The 21,590-nt window shown below is 41.2% G+C and overlaps 1 protein-coding gene across 2 annotated transcripts in view; it reads left to right on the top strand.

Moving 5' to 3' along the window:
- Window positions 1-382: 382 nt before the first annotated feature.
- Window positions 383-21,590, top strand: part of EXOC1 (exocyst complex component 1) — a gene marked incomplete in the record, with an annotated part of 61,527 nt that continues 40,319 nt past the window's right edge. Inside the window, 10 exon segments of one of the 2 annotated variants that reach the window (XM_034771113.1) lie at window positions 405-539; window positions 6,699-7,000; window positions 9,084-9,217; window positions 11,035-11,165; window positions 15,315-15,474; window positions 16,492-16,512; window positions 17,825-18,012; window positions 19,611-19,838; window positions 20,002-20,134; window positions 20,313-20,422. In XM_034771113.1, the coding sequence (XP_034627004.1) occupies window positions 9,094-9,217; window positions 11,035-11,165; window positions 15,315-15,474; window positions 16,492-16,512; window positions 17,825-18,012; window positions 19,611-19,838; window positions 20,002-20,134; window positions 20,313-20,422 (1,095 nt within the window). 2 annotated transcript variants of the gene reach the window in all.

The raw sequence follows: 21,590 nt of genomic DNA, 5'->3' as shown, positions 1-21,590 counted from the left end.
GGGACTAGAAAGTTAATTTTTAAAATGTAAATACTGTAAAAAGCAATGGTGCTGCTGACGGGGGCCTGGCTCAGGACAAATGACCCTGTTGCCCCAGTTTAGTTCCTCCTCCCCACTCAAGACTTCACCCCCTGCCCCACGCTGCCTCCCACAGTCCCAGATCAGCTGTGCTTCACCTCCCCCTTCACTCCACTCTCTGCCCAGGTGACCCAACAGGAGCCACGCCCTCTGCCGCCTGCCTGGGCTCCTATTGGCTCGCCCCATCGCCCTCCCCATTCCCTTGCCGAGCGCTGCGAGGACAGTGGTGACCGGACTGTTGCTCCCGCCCGCCGAGAGGGGTCGCTCTGTCCAGCGAGCGTCCCCGCAGTTGACTGCGGTGTTTCTGGGCCGCCCCAGTCACGTGACAGGAAGAGGAAGCCGCTGCGGTTCACTGTTGCGCGGTAGGGTGGCTGCGGAGTTAGATGGGCCGGAGGCGGAGCCGCTGCGCCCTAAGGAGGAGACACGCCCCAGCCTTTGCGCCCACCTGCCCGGGCCCCGCGGTAAGGGGGAGTTGGCTCCGGTAACCCCGCTCTGCACAGAGACCGGGCAGCGCCGCCCCCTGCGGCTCTAGGTCCGAGCAGCCCCCGCCCCGTGTGTGGTGCCCGGTCCCCGTCCCGGCGGCGTCGCCGCGCCTGGCTTTCTGGTCCGGAGGGGCGGCCCCGGCGCGCTGTGTAGTGACCCCGCCATGGCTCCCCTCTCCTCACGGCGGTGACAGGCACTGACCCCGGCCGGGCCCCGTGAGCAGAGGCCGGGGCTGCTGTTACAGGTGTCCCCTGGCACTGAACGGGGGTCGAGCGCCGCGGTCCCCGTCGGGCCAGTCTGACAGCGCGCTGTGCGGTCCGCCTCGCACCTTCCACACCAACAAGGAAAAATATGTAAGGAAACGGTGGTAAAAGCCAGCGGGGCCCGGGGGCCGCAGCGTACCTGACGTGGCTTAATGTCTATCTTAAGTGGACTGGATTTATTATTGTCCGTGTTTCTCTGTGTGAATTTCCCAGTTAACGGGAGGCAGGACGTTACTACTCATGTTGCAGTCTCGTGAGAGGACTCGGTCTGCGCTGGGATAGGGCAGAGGCCGCTCCTGCTGCCTGCTCAGTGCCAGGTACAGGACATTCACTATGGGAGTTCAGCATAGGTAGTTGTCATGGTAGGGCGTAAGTTAAAAGCCAGGAACAGGCTGTTAATTATACATGTCATACACTCTTCTGCATATATCACAGAAGACATTCCTTGTTCCTGGGAAGGCATTCCAGTTAAATAGGCTATTAGTAACTTTCTCAGGGCAGGGACTGTCTCTTCTATTGTGTGCATACTGTCAGGGCTCAGTAAATAGACTTGCCTGACACTCACTTTGCTTATTGAAGGTTTTCCTTGTAGCTTTCGTTGTTGTGATATCTAAGTGCTTCGCAGGTAAATTAGATCTGTGAAGTGATGCCCTATGTGTCTTCATGTAGTCATCTGCTCTTCCTCTGTTCATCATAGGAGGCTCTCAATGGAAACTGTTCTAGTTATTTTAGGAAGGCTTTATCAGACTCTGGATTGGTCTCAGTTTCAGAGGAATCTTATGAGAGGAGATTACAAAAACTTGGCTTATTTAATGTAGCAAAATGAAGGCTGAGTGGGGATATGACTGTTCTGTTTAAATATATCCAGGGAGAAATAAGGTAGGAGAAGAGCCTTTTAAGCTAAGGGACAATGATGGAGCAAGGACATACAGATATAAACTGGCCATGAATAAATTTAGTTTGGAAAGTAGAATAAGGTTTCTAACCATCAAAGGAGTGAGGTTCTGGAACAGCCTCCCAATAGGAGTAATGGGGGCAAACAGCCTAACTAGTTTTAAGATGGAGCTTGATAAATTTATGAATGGGAGTATATGATGGGGTTGCCTGTGATAGCAGAGGACTAGATTCCGTAACCTGGGAGGGAGGTCCCTTCCAGTGCTATATTCCTAGCTCCTCTCAAAGCTTGTTACTGAGCCAAAAATGCTTTATCTCCAGTTCTCTCATACTTCATTTTAGGCTTTGTCAGATGCACTGTCTCAGAAGAGCACAGCTGTCTTGTTGGTACATATATGGAGATGAGATCTCTGATGTAGCTGGTCCTCCTGGCCCACTGACTACTTTGAAGATTGGGACCAAGGCCTTGAACTTGTAATAGAAGGTGGACTGTAAAGACTGTGGAAAGATTGGTGCACAGAGTTTATGTGCTTACCATTGGCCAATCTGACTGAAGAGAGAGGCTACAACATTCTGCACAAGTTGGAGAGTCTGTTACTTCCACTTCTAGCCCCAGATACAGGGCTTGTCTTCACTACCCATCCGGATCGGCGGTAGAAAATCGATCTTCCGGGGATCAATTTATCGCATCTCGTTGGGATGCGATAATCGATCCCCGAATCGACGTGCGTACTCCACCAGCCCAGGTAGGAGTAAGCGCCGTCGATGGGGGAGCTGCGGCGGTCGATTTGCTGCCGTTCTCACAGCAGGGTAAGTCGGATCAGCTATGTCGAATTCAGCTACGCTAGTCCTGTAGCTGAATTTGCGTATCTGAAATCGATTTCCCCCCCCAATAGTGTAAATGTAGCCACAAAGTGGCATTAATAATTTACTCCTGGGGGAATTCTGCTTCAAAAAATTAAAAATTCTGCATATTTTACTTGTCAAAATAACATAATATAATCATGCTGGTTTCAATTATTTTGGTAATTTATTTAAATTAAAATACAGTGGATGGAGAATGGGAATGGAGAGCATTGGAGGAAATCCCCAAACTTCCTTTGTCTAATAGTAATGTAGCTAGGCTTGACCCTTTATTTCTAGTTATTAGTCAACAAATATATGCAGCCATATGCTCAGTGTTACATCATAGGCAACTGAAGAGCAAGTGAGGGCTGGGGAGTCAAACTCACAATTTATATTGGCTACGGGCTATCTCCAGAAAAGTCAGTAGCAAATAGTTCATGGAACATGTTTTGATAGGAAATGTTTTCAGTCCAAAAATTTAGACCAGTTCTAATCACTGAAGTACCATAAGCATTTATAAGCCATACTGTCCTTTAAAATACGACTCCTTTACCCCATTCTGGCAATGTAAAGGAGCCTTGAAACTTTTACACCTGTTTTATACTCCTGGGGGTTTCACAAAGACAACGGGAACAGTTCACTAAGAACAATTCACTAAGCAGGTAGACTGCTAACATTCTGCTCTGCCTGAGGGGACAGAGACTGCCCCACGCCTACCTCCTCAAAAACAACCCAAAGCCCTGCCCCTCCATGACGAGTGTGCGTGAGAGGGACAGTGTGTCTTTCTCTGTCACACACAAGACTGCCCAGCCCCTCTCCCTGGCGATGATTTATGTTTCAACTGGCTTGTCCAGACGCCCAAACTGACCTGCCTGTGCTGCTGGGGAGGGGCACATGACCGCTCTCAAGGCTTCCCTTTGCTTCCCCATCAGAAGTCATTTTTCTGCAGAGAAGTAAAGAAATCTATGGGGGACATGAATTCTGCACACGCGCAGCGATGCAGAATTCCCCCAGGAGTAATCATTCTGGAAGTGATAAACTTGTGGATTTTTGTGGTCAAATCCTTGTCCAGAAGGAAAGGCTCCAATTTCTTAGCTTGATGAAGGTGGATTATTTTGCCACTGGGCATCTAGGTCTAGTGAAGAGTCTAGCAGGACTCAAGATTTTGCACCACTTTGAAGTGAAGAAAGTAGGGGCAGGCATCAGGAGAAGGGGAAGATGTCTCAGTTGTTCCTTCAAAGCAGTTCCCCTTTTCTGATCAGTGTTACTTTGGTTTTGCTTGAGTTGAGTTTGTCATCTTTTATTTAGGAGCATGTGTAGGCATCCTTCTGGTAGCATTGGTTGCATCTGAGGAAAATGATGATGTATAGCTGGATTTAATCTGGGTGGTGTTGGCAGTGGAGTCTATAGCATCTCACTAGACATTGATGTGATCTCACATACATATTGAAGGAGGGCTGTTCCTAGGAAGACTCTTTAGGCAAGATGATTATGGAAGAGAAACAGTTGCTGATTGCTACGCTACGTGCCTTTAGAGAGGAATGGTGATTATTATTGACATTTATCACTGTAGTGCCTATGAGCCTGAGTCATGGACAAGGACCCCATTGTGCTAGGTGCTGTACAAACACAGTACAAAAAGACAATCCTTGGCCCAAAGAGCTTACAGTGTAAATACAAGACAAGAGACAGTGTTTGTCAGAGGGTGGGATGGATGGCAGGAGAGAGATCACTTGATCATTACCTGTTAGTTTCACTCCCTCTGGAACACCTGGCATTGGTCGCTGTCGGTAGACAGGTTAGTGGGCTGGATTGACCTTTGGTCTGACCCAGTATGGCCATTCTTATGTTCTTATGAGACAATATTGGTCATAAGCTATAGTTACAGCACACAAGCACCCTGTAGTCAAAGGTTGTTCGTTTTTTGTTTTTTTTTTTGTAGGCATCACAGCAAGGGAGAGTTCTGAGGAGGGATTTGAAGGAGGATAATGGGGTAGCTTTTTGAATGTTTATGGTGAGCTCTTCCCAAGCACGAGGGGGAGTTATGCGAGAAAGCACAAAGGTGCTTATATGAAAACTTAACAAGTGAGTTATGGAGGCTGGCATCATGGGCCAATTGGAGGTGAGCATTGATAGCAAATGAAGGACAGGGTAGGATTGATTGTGAAGGGGATTGAAAGTACAAATGTGCTGTTTGTTTGATATGCTAGAGGAGGGGGAGCCAGGGGAGGGATGTAAAGAGAGGTAACATTGTCTACATTGCGGTGCTGCATTGTCTTCTTTAGGTCTGTTGGGTTAACCACATTTTATAGTGAACTGCATGAAAAATTACAGAGAGGTCAAGTAGAATGAATATCCTATGTTTACTCGGCTGTCTACACTGGCTTCCAATAGAATACTGAGTCAGGTTCCAGGCACTCAATCTTCAAGGCATTAATGGTCTGGACCTAGCATATCTAAAAGATTGCCTAAAATTCTGAATTGAAGAAAGTGGTTCACAACTCCTCTTCTCAGGCACAATAGATAAAGTTTTTCAAATTCTCTCTAAATGCAGGAATTTGTTTTTAGGTGTTTCACAAAGTATCTGATGGGATATTTTATTCTTGAAGGGGAACTCACAATCTTGCAGTACCATGAAGATATCCAGTATTTAATTGACCTCGATCAACATCACATAATATTAAGGTTCACTGCATAAATGTGGTAACTGAGTGCAGGCTGAATTTTAGAGTGAAGGCAGTGGCTGGGACTATAATGAAGATTACTTTCATCTTGGCATTAGGCACCAACTTAAACTTTTGCTGAGGTCCAAAAGCAACATCCTGTTTGATATGAGATCTTAGAATCTCAGGATTGGAAGGGACCTCAGGAGGTCATCTAGTCCAACCCCCTGCTCAAAGCAGGACCAATCCCCAGACAGATTTTTACCCCAGTTCCCTAAATGGCCCCCTCAAGGATTGAACTCACAACCCTGGGGTTAGCAGGCCAATGCTCAAACCACTGAGCTGTTTGTTTGGACCTGTTCAAAGACTCTGAGCTATTTGAAAGAATATCTATCTATTTCTGGATCATTTGGATTCTGGGTCAAAGCCCATAAGCACTGGAAGTAAAAATACTGTTTTTCTTTTAATACATTACTCAATTGTCTAGTGGCATCACCAACAAAAGCAATATGCTGTTCTCATTGAACATTCAACAATAAAAGCTATTAGTATTTGTGTGTGGTTTAAAAAAAAAGAAATTAATGAAAAGCAAACTTGTTTGCAGCAGTAAGATGTTTAACAGTACAGAATGACTCTCTCTCTCTTTCTCATATATATATATATAGAGAGAGAGAGAGAGAAAGAGAGAGAGAGAGTGAGTCATTCTGTACTGTTAAACATCTTACTGCTGCAAACAAGTTTGCTTTTCATTAATTTCTTTTTATATGTATATATAAAGAAAGAAAGGTTATCATAATTCTTATACTCACCCATATGCTCCCTGTCACATTACCATGAAGACAGACAAAAGTGAGTCGAACCATTAAAAGTTGTTTCAGATCGGTATATCTGGTATCTCTAGTCACTGGGAAACTAGTGTCATTTCAAGTAACAGAGGGGTAGCCGTGTTAGTCTGAATCTGTAAAAGGCAACAGAGGGTCCTGTGGCACCTTTAAGACTAACAGAAGTCTTAAGACTAACTTCTGTTAGTCTTAAAGGTGCCACAGGACCCTCTGTTGCTTTTTAGTGTCCTTTCCTAATTCAGGAGAATTAGACAGCAAATAAAATGTCTGCTCTTTGAGTAGGTATCTGTGTGGATCCTAATCTAAGTGTGCATGCACCTCATGTGCGCAACATTGGAATTTTTGAAAAGGGGTATGAGCCAGGCCTGCACTATTTATGCCCTCATGCCCCATCATCCAAGGGCATAGAGGGCAGAGTGGCTGAAACCTTCCCTCAGTTCCATGTATCACCTGTGGCAGCAAGATGGAACAAGCAGTAACCACCCCACTACCCCTTAGCAGAATTCTCTCTTCTAGTTAGCTAGTGTTAATTACCAACAACTTCCCTTTTTAATTTTATTTTATTCCCCCCTCTCCTCCCCAAAAAAGATATTTTTAAAAATCTATTTTTGCCTCATTCTTTCTGCCAGTGCTTCAAGCCTAAACTGGGATATTCAAAGCCCTTGGACTTCAAACTATGCCCATGCTGAACAAACTCGGTCTGCTTACATGCTGCCCTAGCTGCTGCTGTTTTTGTCTTGGTGAGAGCCCGGTGTCACACCACTGCTCGGTGTGCCGTTCTCTTTGGACCAGGAGAAGAAAATCCAGGGATACTCAATTGAAGTTGTACCTTTTCGAACAATCAATAAAACAAACATAATTCCTTAAAGGGAATTGACGACCTACAAAGACATTGATCACGGATGCATCAGGAACAGGTTGGGGCACACAGGTGGGCCACTTTTAGATACAATGAATTTGGTCCCAAAAGGACATGAATAAATATATATATCTTCTACAATTATGAGCAATCAAACTTGCATAGCATTCCTACCAATTCCAAAGAATTTCACCATGCAGGGTTTCAGACTATGTAATGTTATGTGTTAAAAATCAAGGTGTTGCCTATTGATCACTTCTTTGCCAGGAGGCAATCGAATTATGAATGTGGTACTGACAAAATGGGATAATCCTTAGCTGCTCTGCATCTTCCAGGTGTCAGCAACTATCTAGCAATCTGTTACCAACCACGTGTGGTCTCTGAAGAGCTCCACCATCATATCAATATTTCACCAGTGGGGGAATCCCATTATATGCCTGTTTGCCACAGAAGAGAACATGCACTGTCTAAGCTTATCGAAGGGAGACATGAGCCCAGGATCCTTCTTTGTACCATGGCATCAAGGTTTTGTTTGGATTTCTGCTGTTTGCCCTGAAACCCAGGCCGGTATGGCAAATCAGAGAGGATGCAGCCATGCTGATTCTGATAGCTCCATATTGGTTAAGATAATTCTGGTTACCAGTTCTCCTTAGGATGTCTATTTAGCCTAGCACCTCCAGACTAGTATCTCAGACCCGAGGTCAGATACTTCACTCAGAACCAAAATTGTTACATCTGACAGACTGGATGTTGGCTGGTTGAATGATACTGACAGTTTGCTACAAGTTCAAGAAATCCTACTGCAAAGCAGGAAGCTCTCCATGAGGAAAACGTATTCCTCTAAATAGAAAAGATTTTTCAGTTTGGGCAGCTCAGTGCAACCTTGACCCGTTGAAGGTCTCTATATCTATAATCCTTGATTATATTTTGCGTTTAATTCCATTAAGGTATACCTTGCAGTGAATTTGGCATGCCCACCCCACGCATAGCTGATTCAGACAAAGTCAGTTTTCTCTCTATTGTATCCAGATTTTTAAAGGGGTTCCTTTATTTTCCTTACAAACTCATGGAGCCCCTCTTTGAACCTCTCTCTCAATTCTCTACGTGACTTTATTCTCAGGATGGCCTCTTTTTTGCTATTACATCAGCTACAAGGCTCAGCAAACTAACAAACTGTCATCACTAACCCTCACACAATATTCCACAGAGATAAGGTGGTGTTGAGACCTCATCCCAAATCTGACACAATTTTAGGAATAATCTATTAATCTCTCTTTCTTTCCAAAATCTCATTCTTCTCCACGGGAAAAAACAACTCTCCACACCTTGGAAGTTTCAAGGGCCTTGTTATGTTTTGATAGAACAAAGCCCTTTAGACAGACTTTTTGCTGCCATAAGTAGCATTTCAAAGGGGCAGGCTATTTTTTCCAAGAGTATACCTAAATGGATTACCCAGTGTATTTCAATCATGTGTTTGTAGGAAGAGGTGTACCAGCAATCAAAGAACAGAGGCTGCCTCCTCTGCATGCTTTAGAAATATTCCCCATATCTGAGATCAGCAAGACTGCTCTGTGGAGTAATCCCCTTTTGTTAAATCCTATGGCCTTGACCTGGCTGTAAGATCAGATGCCAAATATGGCAGGGGTATATTTACAATCACTGTTTAGTAGTAGTTAGGAATCTTCAATCCCACCTTTCAAATGGGGACACTGTTTATTACTTTCATGATAAATACTCGAAGAAGAGAGAATGGTTACTGACCTTTAATAATGGCTCTTTGAGATCTTTTCATTCATATGAATCTAATGAGTCATCCTCCATCCCCACTTTTTTGGCACCCCTTTTACCTGGGATTCTGAATTAGTGAGGGAACTGAGGGACAGTTGAGGCGGCTCTGCCTTTATGCCCTTGGTAGGTGGGAGTACAAGGACATGCACAGTGCAGACAGGGCTCAATGGGCAGCACTGTTCAAAGATTCTGATATATGCATGAGGCGCTTGCATACATAGAGGGGATCCACGTAGATGACAACCTCTTGAACCACAGTTACTATCAAGAAAATACCGGTAACTGTTTTTTTGGTATTTAACCAGTTCATAAATGTGCTTGAACATTATATTGTATTCAGCATGACTTTTTTAAACCTGTTTTTCAGCTGAGAGAAAATGACTGCAATCAAGCATGCCTTACAGAGAGATATTTTCACTCCAAATGATGAACGTTTATTGAGCATTGTGAATGTGTGCAAAGCAGGCAAAAAGAAGAGAAACTGCTTTTTGTGTGCCACAGGTATGTATGTTGATTGAGAGACACAGCAAAGTATTTCTTTTCATTGTCTTTGAGTATTTTTCACTTTAAATATAACTCTTCATTTTACTATACTTAATTTCTTTAAGTGGCAACTGTTTTTCATGTCTCAGCCTGTTCCTTTCCTGTATAGAGAACATGTACTTCCATTTATTATAAATGGATGGAATCAGTTATGGTATAGAGTGAAAATAAATTACTCATGTTTTCCTAACAAAAAAAGCTTTACTATTAAAGCCATGCTGGACCCTGCTCCAGGTATGCTCATAGAAGGAGGGCTTGTCAAGCCAGCCAGTGACCTGAGGATTTAGGGTTTAATTCCCCACTGCGGTTTAGAGGCAGGTAAGAATAACATTACTGACTGGGAATTATTTAAGTGAAGCATAGCTGTTTAAGCTCAACACCTTAAATAATGTTGGTTACTTTCAAAGGGAAGGGAAAGAGGCTGGGGTGTACTTATTAGAAGCTGGGGCAGGTAGCTCCGGGGAAATGTGAGTGCTGTCTTTTTGTGCTTTGTACTTTTGGTCCTTTGTTTCTGAGTTTAGTTGCAGGCCTTCCAAGCAGTAGAGGCTTTTGGCAAATTAGTGTTAATTTGGCCTAACTCAGAACCCTTGCAAACAAAAAACCCCCATTTTACCTCTCTTCCTCCATAATAACCCTAACCAGAGAGGACAATTTTATATTCAAACCTGATTCTCCAGTGATTGATTTATTTATTAACTCTATGTTCTACCCCAATCATGCAATAATGTAACTGTGGATACTGATTGGGCTACAGCAGGGTAGGCAACCTATGGCACATGTGCTAAAGCCAGCATGCGACCTGATTTTCAGTGGCGCACACACTGCCTGGGTCCTGGCCACCGATCCGGGGGACTCTGCATTTTAATTTAATTTTAAATGAAGCTTCTTAAACATTTTAAAAACCTTTTTCCCCCTGCACAATAAGCAGGAGGCTCCCGGGAGCAGCTCCAAGGCAGAGGGCAGGAGCAGCACATGGCAGTGGGGGGAGGGACAGCTGAACTGCCGGCAATTGGTAGCCTACTGGGCAGCTGCCGCACAGGGAACCTAGGAGAGAGGGGAGCTGCTGTGGGGCTGCTGGTCCTCCCTGGTTCCAAATCCCCACCAGCTAGCTGCTCTTCCTGCAAGGAGTGGACAAATCAGGCAGCTGCCAAACAATGTCATAAGGGAGCATTGCACAACTTTAAATGCGCATGTTTCCTAATTGATCAGCAACGAAACAACATTAACCGGGGCGACTTTAAGTGGGGAGTTACTGTACCAATGTCGTAAGCTCTTTACGGTAGGGACTATCTTTTTGATCTGTGTTTGTAGAGCACATAATGCAATGAGGTCCTGGTCCATAACTGGGGCTCGTAGGTGCTATGATCATACAAATAAATAATAACAATAATATATTATGTCAAGCCCATGTTTTGTGGGGAGTTTAATTAGGTTGTGTCAGTCTTTGGTTCTGTTTTACATTATAGCTGCTGCTTTGCTCTTTAAACTCATCACTTCATTTTAGGGCTACTATAAAAAAACAAATGAGGAAAAAATGCCTACATAGCACTGTAGCTGATTTTAGAAGTTATGCAGTGATACATATCTGTGTCTGAGATAAAAAATGAAGCCTGTGTCTGGAGGGATCCCTTTACAACAGATAGAAACTTTAAGCTTACTATCTGAAGGGGAAAATCTGTTCAGAATCATAGATTCAAATGTAGATGAGAAGTTGACATTACTACTGGTTTAAAATAGCCTCTGCTCATTGCTGAAAGTAATTCTGTACTTAACAGTGACAACAGAACGTCCAGTGCAAGTAAATGTGGTCAAGGTGAAGAAATCCGATAAGGGAGATTTCTACAAAAGACAGACAGCGTGGGCACTTCGAGATCTTGCTGTTGTTGATGCCAAAGATGCTGTTAAAGTATGTATTTATTCATGTTTGTGTGACCTATGTTTACAATGTGTCTCCCTAACTGTATAGAAACTTTAAAAGTTTTTCATTCAGAGCTCTGTCGAGTCCAAGTTCACTTCTTAATTGTGAGCTACGCAAAGTTTAGATTCTAACATCACATGAGGGTTGGAAGCTGGGACGGCAGCCATCTGTCTATTTTGCTTGTACCCTAATCTGGCTTGCCCAAGGTTGTATCTGAACTCCAGTGAGGGGGAGCTAAGCCTGAGGAGCCAGCAGAGTATTCTCACTATCTATCAATAGTATTCTCAGTATCTATTCTACATAGTCTGTCAGAGGCATCTCAGATAGGTAGAGCTTGACTTGTTTGCAAGAATTTGTAAGAGAAGTACTACTTTTCCCCCCAATTTGAGTACTGTATAAAATCTTTATCCAGATTCAGGTCCCCTTGAAATGGACTGCCTTTGTAGAATGAAAGCATTACTGCTGATTTATAATTCATGCTAGGTTTTAAGTAATGCTTGTACCAGAAGGCACTTTGAAACCATGGTGATGAGCAATATATAAGAACCTAGATAGAGCTGTCTAAAACAAATAGTGTACATGGTAATGAGATACATTTTTATAAGCCATCCACAAGAAATGAGAACATTGACCCATCTATTGAAGAGTATATGACCCTGAGATATTTTGCCTCTTCATAAATCCTAGATTGTGCATGCCCAAAACAGTAACTTGGTTTTGGCCTGAAATTCATCTCTGTTCTGTAGAAGGTAACTTTTCATTCTTTCTATTAAGTATTTCATACCTCAGAACTTGTAACTGGAGATGGGAGTGGTGGAGACAAAACATGGCAAGTGTATACTAGAGCACTACATCAGCACAGCTGCACCGCTGTAGTGCATCTGGTGAAGATGCACTATGCTGACGGGCGAACGCTCTTCCATTGGCATAATTACTCCACCTCTGCAAGAGGCGGAAGCTATGACGGTGGGAGAATGTCTCCTGCCAACATAGTGCCGGTGTGGACAGCGCTTAAGTCAGTGTAACTTACATCGCTCAGGGAGGTGTCTCTTTCACACCCCTTAGTGACGTAAATTACATCGACTTAAGTGGTCGTGTAGACCAGCCCACACATTACTCATTCTTTCTTCCCTTTAATGTTCTGCCTATTGGTATTATATATGAATAATCCAAAAAGTTATTTAGATTTACTGGCTTGTAGAAGATTTCCGTCAAGAGTAGGGTGAATATGCTTAGCTTTATTACTCCTGTAATATATGTTTAACACATGTGTTGGTTGTAACTTTTAAGAAAAGTACAATTAAAAAGAAAATCTAAATTTAATTTAGGGAAATAACTTCCTTATGGGTCAGAGTTCCCCTAAAACTATTGTTTCTATCAAGGCTTTTCTTTCAGAGCAGTTTACTCAGTGGAACCTAATATGTCTCTGATGTATGTGTTTTCTCTACGTATGTCATACTTTATAAGCTATTTATAAATAGCTTATAAAAACTATTAAAAAAAATTATGGTTGCAAAGTCAAGCACCCAAAAGTTAAGAAAAGCCAGAATTAACATTGCCTGTGCACCTTTAATTCAGCTCCCTTGTGGGAATGCATTATAATAATACTTTTAATTACAGGATCACACACTACTTTTTTTCCACAGGACCCTTGCCTTTCACATTGCACATCATCTATAATGCACAACACCCATAAAATTGTGTGTGTACACACATTTTTTATAATGCATCATTAGTCATCACACTTAGCAGCTCATACTGATGAGGCAACTGAGATTCTTTTACAGTGCTTTGTGAAGCACTATAAATGAAGATTTCATTTCCCATCATGTCCAGTTTCATGTGCCAGTTGCTTGTAGGAGAAACATTAGCAGCAATACAAGTAATATGTCGTGGTAAATGCTAGTCTAATTTGCACAGAATGTATAGCATTAAAAGGATATGAAACTTTCACTGGAGGAAAGGTGGGTATTCTAAAGTCCTTAGCCTGATTTAAACTCCATAGTCTATGGTCAGTGCAGTTGATGCTGGATATACAAGTGGCTAATGAAAGGAAGCTTTTAATCAAGTTTAATCAAGGCCTTACCTCAGTCTCTGGAAAAATCATGGAGCATGTCCTCAAGGAATCAATTTTGAAGCACTTAGAGGAGAGGAAAGTGATCAGGAACAGTCAGCATGGATTCACCAAGGGCAAGTCATGCCTGACTAACCTAATTGCCTTCTATGATGAGATAACTAGCTCTGTGGGTGAGGGGAAAGCAGTGGACATGTCATTCCTTGACTTTAGCAAAGCTTTTGATACAGTCTCCCACAGTAGAGACTTAAAGAAGTATGGGCTAGATGAATGGACTATAAGGTGGATAGAAAGCTGGCTAGATCATCGGGCTCAATGGGTAGTGATCAATGGCTCCATGTCTAGTTGGCAGTCGATATCAAGCGGAGTGCCCCAAGGGCTGGTCCGTGGTCGGGTTTTGTTCAATATCTTCATTAATGATCTGGAGGATGGTGTGGATTGCCCCCTCAGCAAGTTTCCAGGTGACACTAAACTGGGAGGAGTGGTAGGTACGCTGGAGGGTAGGGATAGGATACAGAGGGACCTAGACAAATTAGAGGATTGGGCCAAAAGAAACCTGATGAGGTTCAACAAGAACAAGTGCAGAGTCCTGCACTTAGGACAGGAGAATCCCATGCACTGCTACAGACTAGGTACTGAGTGGCTAGGCAGCAGTTCTGCAGAAAAGGACCTAGGGGTTACAGTGGACGAGAAGCAGGATATGAGTCAACAGTGTGCCCTTCTTGCCAATTTGGGGCTGTATAAGTAGGAGCATTTCCAGCAGATCGAGGGACGTGATCATTCCCCTCTATTCGGCATTGGTGAGGCCTCATGTGGAGTACTGTGTCCAGTTTTGGGCCCCACGCTACAAGAAAGATGTGGAAAAATTGGAAAGAGTCCAGTGGAGGGCAACAAAAATGATTAGGGGGCTGGAGCACATGATTTATGAGGAGAGGCTGAGGGAACTGAGATTATTTAGTCTGCAGAAGAGAAGAATGGGGGAGGGGATTAGATAGCTGCTTTCAACTACCTGAAAGGGGATTCCAAAGAGGATGGATCTAGACTGTTCTCAGTGGTAGCAGATAACAGAACAAGGAGCAATGGTCTCAAGTTGCAATGGTGGAGTTTTAGGTTGGATATTAGGAAAAACTTTTTCACTCGGAGGGTGGTGAAGCACTGGACCTAGGGAGGTGGTGGAATCTCCTTCCTTAGAGGTTTTTAAGGTCAGGCTTGACAAAGCCCTGACTGGGATGATTTAGTTGGGGATTGGTCCTGCTTTGAACAGGGGGTTGAACTAGATGACCTCCTGAGGTCCCTTCCAACCCTGATATTCTATGATTCTAAGGCAGTGTTCTCATTGGTGGGTGCAACAAGATAAATGTAATAATAAAATTGAAATTGTTTACTTTCTGTAAGTGACTTATTACATGGAAAAGTAAAACCCCAGTTTGCAATTTTTTTATAGATGCAGCTGATTGTTTCTCTATCCACCAGTGCTCAAATCCTACAGTGATGGGTGCAACTACAAATCTCTAAAATGCAGAAAATAGTTCCATAGTTCTGCTCAAGATGCAGTAACGGATGCGTTCCGATTGTATTGGGGCAAGGATCAACTGTATGCTTTCCTGCTGGTTCCATTGCTGCTTCTGGTGGTCAGAAAGATAAGACAGACAAGGCCTAGGTCATTTTGATTGCACCACCTTGGGCAGATAGTACTAGTAAATGAATCTCCAAGATCTGTCACAGGAGTCTTCATATCTTATGAGAATGTCACCAGATCTAGTTCAAGAAAATGGTTTTGTTCTTCATGCCAATCTGTAATCTCTTTACCTGAAGGTCTGAATTATGCTTTCCACCCACACAGTCTGTTTTGGAATATTTACCTGAAGTCTCTGAGCCTCTCCTTGATCAAAGTACACTTGAATGCCTGCTATCTCAGCACACCACACATAGTTGACAGCTGTAAAGCTTCCATCTGTCCTACCATCAGACCACTTTTTTTAAAAACTAGAAACTGTCATTCCACTATTCAGAGAATGAGTTGTAACTGATGAGCCTGATGAGATTTCTCTTGTCTTTTGCAGGAAAATCCTGAATTTGACTTGCATTTCGACAAAGTGTACAAATGGGTTGCCAGCAGCACAGCAGAAAAGAACACTTTCATTTCATGTATCTGGAAACTGAACCAGAGATATCTTAGAAAGAAAATTGACTTCGTAAATGTTAGTGCCCAGCTTTTGGAAGGTAACGTTCAATAATGGTGGTGGGTTTTTTTGTTTGTTTTTTTTAACTAACAAACCTTTTTTTTTTTTTTTAAACTTGGTAAAAGATATTCACTAAAGTGTATAAAAAGCAAATGCAAGGTCTGGTTTTGGAAAACTAATTAATTCAATTAATGGTCTTAAGAACTATATCTATCCAAATTTACCACCCTATTGGTAAAGATACTTGTTCATTTGAAGCTATGTTTTGGGGGAAAGCAGGTTCACTATTCTAACAAATAGAACAAGACATTTTCTACAAATGAAACAGTCTGTATGCTGGAGATACAGAATAATTAGTGAATATTAAAATATTCACTAACTCCCTAACACAATAAAGCTAATGTGTAAGGGTCTATGTAGTAAGTCTAAGAAGAGGAGAACTCTGTTCATTCTGGCATTTAACTTCCCTTTGTGCAGTTGTATAAATCTTACTGTGTTATACAAATGTGTGTAAACTTCATTTTTTGCATTTGTTTAGGATTATTCCAGGGTAATCTGACACTCTTTTTTATATAAATCTTGGAATGCCTTTGTAGGATTTAATTGCATGTAATGACTAATCAATTGTCTTTGAATAGTCTTTGATGTATCAGACTAACAGGAGTAAACTTATTCTGTATCATAATAACATGAGTAAAACTGTAAAAGGCTAAATCATTTAGATGGCTAGAATCTAGTATAAATTGCAGTGAAATGACACTTCATAGATTGATTTAATCAGAAATGGCAGAAGTCATATGCTAGTATTAAACAATTAAAATGACTTGTGTAGATACACTTGAATTCAAGTCATTAGACTCAAGGGGAATTTACAGGTGAAAAACTCCTTGAGAACCTACTTTTTTAATGTTGAACTCGTATTTTTCAAAACCTTGTGATGTTGTAATATTCAACCTTGTTGCCATTTAAAAAAGCACACACACAATGTTCATACTCTGCTTAGCTAATATTCTTTGCTTCCTTTCCTCTGCTTTTTTCACACCTTTTTATTCTCCAGAACTACCTAAAGTTGCAGAAGGTGCGTAACACCTTTTCCTTTATTCTTTTGTGTAATGATTTTTTTTGTAATTAAGTTGTTTTGTTCTCTTGAAATAATTCATTGAATATCTTTTCAAATTGCTAGAGAAAGCAAGTTCCAGGTGTGTGATAGAAGGTGTATGGGACTACATTAATGTCTTTTATGTTTTTTTAATCACTCTCTTCAAACTGTTTTCATAAGCTTACTATTGTGACAGCAAAAGAACACTGAAACCTGTGGCAGATTTCAGCTAATATTTGTCTGGATTTTTTTTAATCAATGTCTTAAGGTGTAATCCTCATTTCCTTCATTATTTCCTGTTCCTGTGGAAAATTTCTGTTGAGCATCAACTTCACTTTTACTCAGTGAATTCAGTTTCTATTTATAGAACAATTTTTTCTTCTATGAATTACTCTTAGCTTATTTTAGAGGCAGAGAGAAAGATTTACAAAAATGAGTGCCTAAGGTTGGGCTCCTAAATGCTAAATAAGTGGCTTGATTTTGGGTGGTGGGAGGGCAGCTGTCTTGGTCGGCTCCACTGGATTTTACTTAGTGAGCTCTGAGATGTGTTGGGGGGAATTGTTTACATCTACCTGTGAACTGAACCTTGACACTTAATGGCTGGTAAAGGCCAGTATGGGAGGTTTGAGACCTATTATTCATGATTGTGAAAGTAGGATGTGGCCCTGCCAAAGAAACAATCCCTTGACATTAACTATCTTGCCAATTACTACCCTTTATCTAATTTTCCATCGTGGGTAACAGTGAGTCCCCTTGCTTCTTGAACTCATAAGAGGCCTCCAATTTGTTTTAGTATTAAGGTGGAGATATCATCTGTAGTTGGTGAGCTTCTCCTAGCAGTCTACATAGGTAAAAGCCTGGCTGCATCTGCTAACTGTATATGAGCAGTCTTCAGTAGCAGTGACCATGAGGCTTTCTTGACTTGCTTGTGGAATTGGGTAGGAATGAATTGGGAATCCCTTGTGATGTGTTACTGAAATTCTCCAAACTTTCTTTGGTGTGAAGGTTTAACTTTGCCACTTATCCCTAAAACCCTACAAAAGATTTTGAAGTAAATATAGGGCTTAGCCCGCATGCATGCTTGTTTGTTTTTATATTGTATTGTTTTTGTATTGTGTGTTTCCTTTCCTCTGTTTGATGTGGCCTTGTCTTTTAGTCTAGTCTAATCTATTTTTGTTTAAAGGAGGTTGAATTATCTATCTCCCTTTAAAATGGTAGCACATTTTCCTGTTTTTTTTATTACAAAAATGAATTAATTGTGGGCTTTCTTTCCCCCCCTTCCCCTCATAAGAATCTGTTCCAAGTGGAGAAAATCAGAGTGTAGCAGGAGGAGATGAAGAAGCTGTGGATGAGTATCAAGAGTTAAATGCAAGAGAGGAACAGGACATTGAAATAATGATGGAAGGCTGTGAATATGCCATTTCTAATGCTGAAGCCTTTGCAGAAAAGTTATCTAGAGAGCTGCAGGTGTTAGATGGGGTAAGGATTTTTTTTTAATTATATAATGAATTAGCATACCTTGTGAAACTCAGTGCATTTTTGCACATATGACAGTATAATTTAACTAGTAGCTGAAAGTTCAAGCTATTGCACAGGTGTAATTCATAAAAATGTGGTGGTTTTTTTTTGTTTTGTTTTTTAAATAGGCCAAAAATGGCTAAGAACTTAAATCGTATGGTACCAGACCACGAATCCCAGTGATAATTGAACCTGTTTATATTCTAAACAAAAAGAGCTCTTAACAATGCTTGTAGCTGCTTCCATCTCATCATGTTGATTCAACAGACATTCTTGGCTTCAGAGTGACACACAGACACACAATCCTGAAATCTTATTATATAGACTTCTGCTTTATGCATTTGTTACATTTTATATTTGTCTGAACTCGTACAGTGCATTCTAAAGTAGAGGCTAAAGAAAGAGTATCATGCATATTACAGTTAACTGGATACATATATTGCTATCTTTGTGCAGAAGAATTGCATGTTCACTAGTACCTATATTAAAGAACTTTAAAGCCATTTCTAGGCCTTCTGAAATGAGCTGAATGGACTTCAGGTGAAGGATTGAGAAGGAAAAGGAAGGCATTCTAGAAGACGTTTTCGTCTCCCAAAAACAAATGAAGGAAAAGTGAGATCCATAAATATATGTTTAGTAAACCAACTATGAAATATGTAAATAGACTAATAAAAAGATAAACAAATTGTTCACTCTGTAAAATGAGAACACTATAAAATAAATTGAGACAATAACAGAGGTGTTAACTTTTAAAAGAATATTCCGCTCACCTTAGGATAGGGTGACAAGCACTGTCAACTAGGAGATTTGGATTAATGCCACAGTATTGCAGAATTGGACTGACTGATCTTTGACAGTAACTTATTTAAAAAACAACAACAAACTGCCAGTGCTTTGTCACATAGTGAACTTAATGAAAGTGGGGCTGACTCAGTGATTCCAATATTTTTGCAGAACAGACAGCTTTTAACTAGTTAAACTATATTTTTGCCTTAAGCTTGAAAGTTTTTTTTTCCTGGATGGGGTTGATTTATGTAGAAACACGGTTGAATTGCCAATTAAACAGTTTCCCTAACTCCAGCTTTCCGTAGGGCAAAATCATAAAATATTCATCACAGGGACCAAAGTGTTAAAATTATTCTGTGACTACAGCCTTTGCATGCTGACTAATATTAGAATACTGTGAAAATTAGAGCAAAACTTTATTCTTACTGATTTTTTTTATAAGAAGAGGATTCCACACACTGCCATGGCCTAAGGCACCTACTCTGTGGTCATAGGTTTCAGAGTGGTAGCCGTGTTAGTCTGTATCAGCAAAAAGAACAAGTACTTGTGGCACCTTAGAGACTAGCTAATTTATTTGGGCATAAGCTTTCGTGGGCTAAAACCCACTTAAAATCTTAATACTTTAACATAATTGAAATTGGAGAAAGCCAGAACAACCTAACATTTTGGCAGGTACAGTATTTGATAGTCATGAGGGTGCCAGTTAAAAAAATGTATAAAATTGTTATTCACAATCAGGCTATAAAGTGATTAACTAACTATTTGCCCTGCAGGCAAACATCCAGTCAATCATGGCCTCTGAGAAACAAGTGAACATCCTGATGACGCTGCTGGATGAAGCTCTGAAGGAAGTGGATCAAATTGAGCTGAAGCTGAGCAGTTATGAGGAAATGCTACAGAGTGTAAAAGAGCAAATGGATCAGATCTCAGAAAGCAACCACCTAATTCATCTCAGCAACACGAATAATGTGAAGCTGCTGTCAGAGATAGAATTCCTAGTTGTAAGCATGTTAATTGTGGCCTGAAATCTGAGATCTTTTGTATCGAGAAGTAACTATTTTTAGAAGTGTCTTATAATATCAGTCTTCTTCCAATAGAATAGCATGAAACTAAACTTTGAGCCAGTGCTTTGCTTATATACTGTACTTGTATGTTATCTTTTAGAATCATATGGATTTGGCAAAAGGTCACATAAAGGCCCTCCAGGAGGGGGATCTGGCATCTTCTCGAGGCATTGAAGCCTGCACTAATGCAGCTGATGCCCTTTTGCAGTGTATGAATGTAGCTCTTCGACCAGGTAAAGCTTTTATTAAATAAAATAAGGGAAAAAGTAACACTCTCATTGTTACAGTAGTACCTCTCCTGTCAGTTTTTTAGATCGTTTTTCCACACATAGGGAATCTTGCCCTGTAGCTTCTTCCACTCCTAACAAAAAAACATACAAGTCTTAAAATATTTTCTGTTGTGATTTTTAGGACATGATATGCTTTATGCAGTCAAACAGCAACAGCAGCGGTTCAGTGACCTACGTGAACAATTTGCACGAAGACTTGCCAGTCATCTGAACAATGTGTTCGTTCAGCAGGTAATTTATGGTACTTCGCTTCTTTAATCCATATGTTTGCAGCTAGATGGCCTTTTTGAAAGCTTTGAAAACAAACCATCATAAAATTTGATGTGATTAACTGAAATCCAAGCACATTTTCTGATCCACATAATAACTTACCTGACTTTGACACATCTATTTACAATAGTCTAATAAGTATGTATAATACTCAATTCAAGTACAGAGATTTCTAATGGTCTCTAACAACTAGATGCCACGGAAATAACCGTCTATACGTTTTTGCACAAAATGATCTATATTAAGTTTGACATGTACCTTAAGGTTCAGGTTTGTGATATAACCATAGTAATTTATTTTAGCCTTAAAGTTCGATAGCTAAAACAACAAAGAGCAATAGTCAGTGAGAGCCAGACTGAATATTAAAAGGTGGACCCTTCCCTACCACAGAAGGGCCCATCTCCACTACAGATATAATTGCATCAAGGAAACTGTATTATGATTGTTCGCAAATCTATGGTTATGCCGCTGTTCCAGTTCATGTAGCTTGGTTACAAAACATGGCTGAATTTCAGTCTCTGCAACAAATTGTAATTATGATATAAGCATGGATTTGGACATAAGGTAAATAGGCTGCCTGATACGATTGTATTTGTAGTAGGGATGAGTCCTACACAATTTAGTAGGGAGCAACAGAGGGTCCTGTGGCACCTTTGAGACTAACAGAAGTACTGGGAGCATAAGCTTTCATGGGTAAGAACCTCACTTCTTCAGATGCAAGTCCCTCACTTCTTCAGATGCAAGTCTTGCATCTGAAGAAGTGAGGTTCTTACCCATGAAAGCTTATGCTCCCAGTACTTCTGTTAGTCTCAAAGGTGCCACAGGACCCTCTGTTGCTCTTTACAGATTCAGACTAATACTGCTACCCCTCTGAAAAATTTAGTAGGACTTTGATCTAGATATTTCTTGTAGTGGAGCAAGTGGCATACTCCCAGTTCTGTAGTAGAATTGTTCTAAAATTATAAGTGAAGTAACTTTTTTAAATCTTACAAAATGGGTGGAGGAGGCTTGAATTGAGGACTTGTAGAAGGTGTTGGATTAAAGTGTTTATAGGGCTAGTTCCAAGCAGAGAAGACTAAAAATCTCTTGTTTTTGCAATTCTGCAGGGGGTTTTTGTATGGACTTTGCA

Source organism: Trachemys scripta, chromosome 5 (genome assembly GCF_013100865.1).
Source record: "Trachemys scripta elegans isolate TJP31775 chromosome 5, CAS_Tse_1.0, whole genome shotgun sequence".
NCBI lineage: Eukaryota > Metazoa > Chordata > Testudines > Emydidae > Trachemys > Trachemys scripta.
Note: the sequence above shows the minus strand (reverse complement) of the source record. Positions and strands in the feature narration are given on the sequence as shown.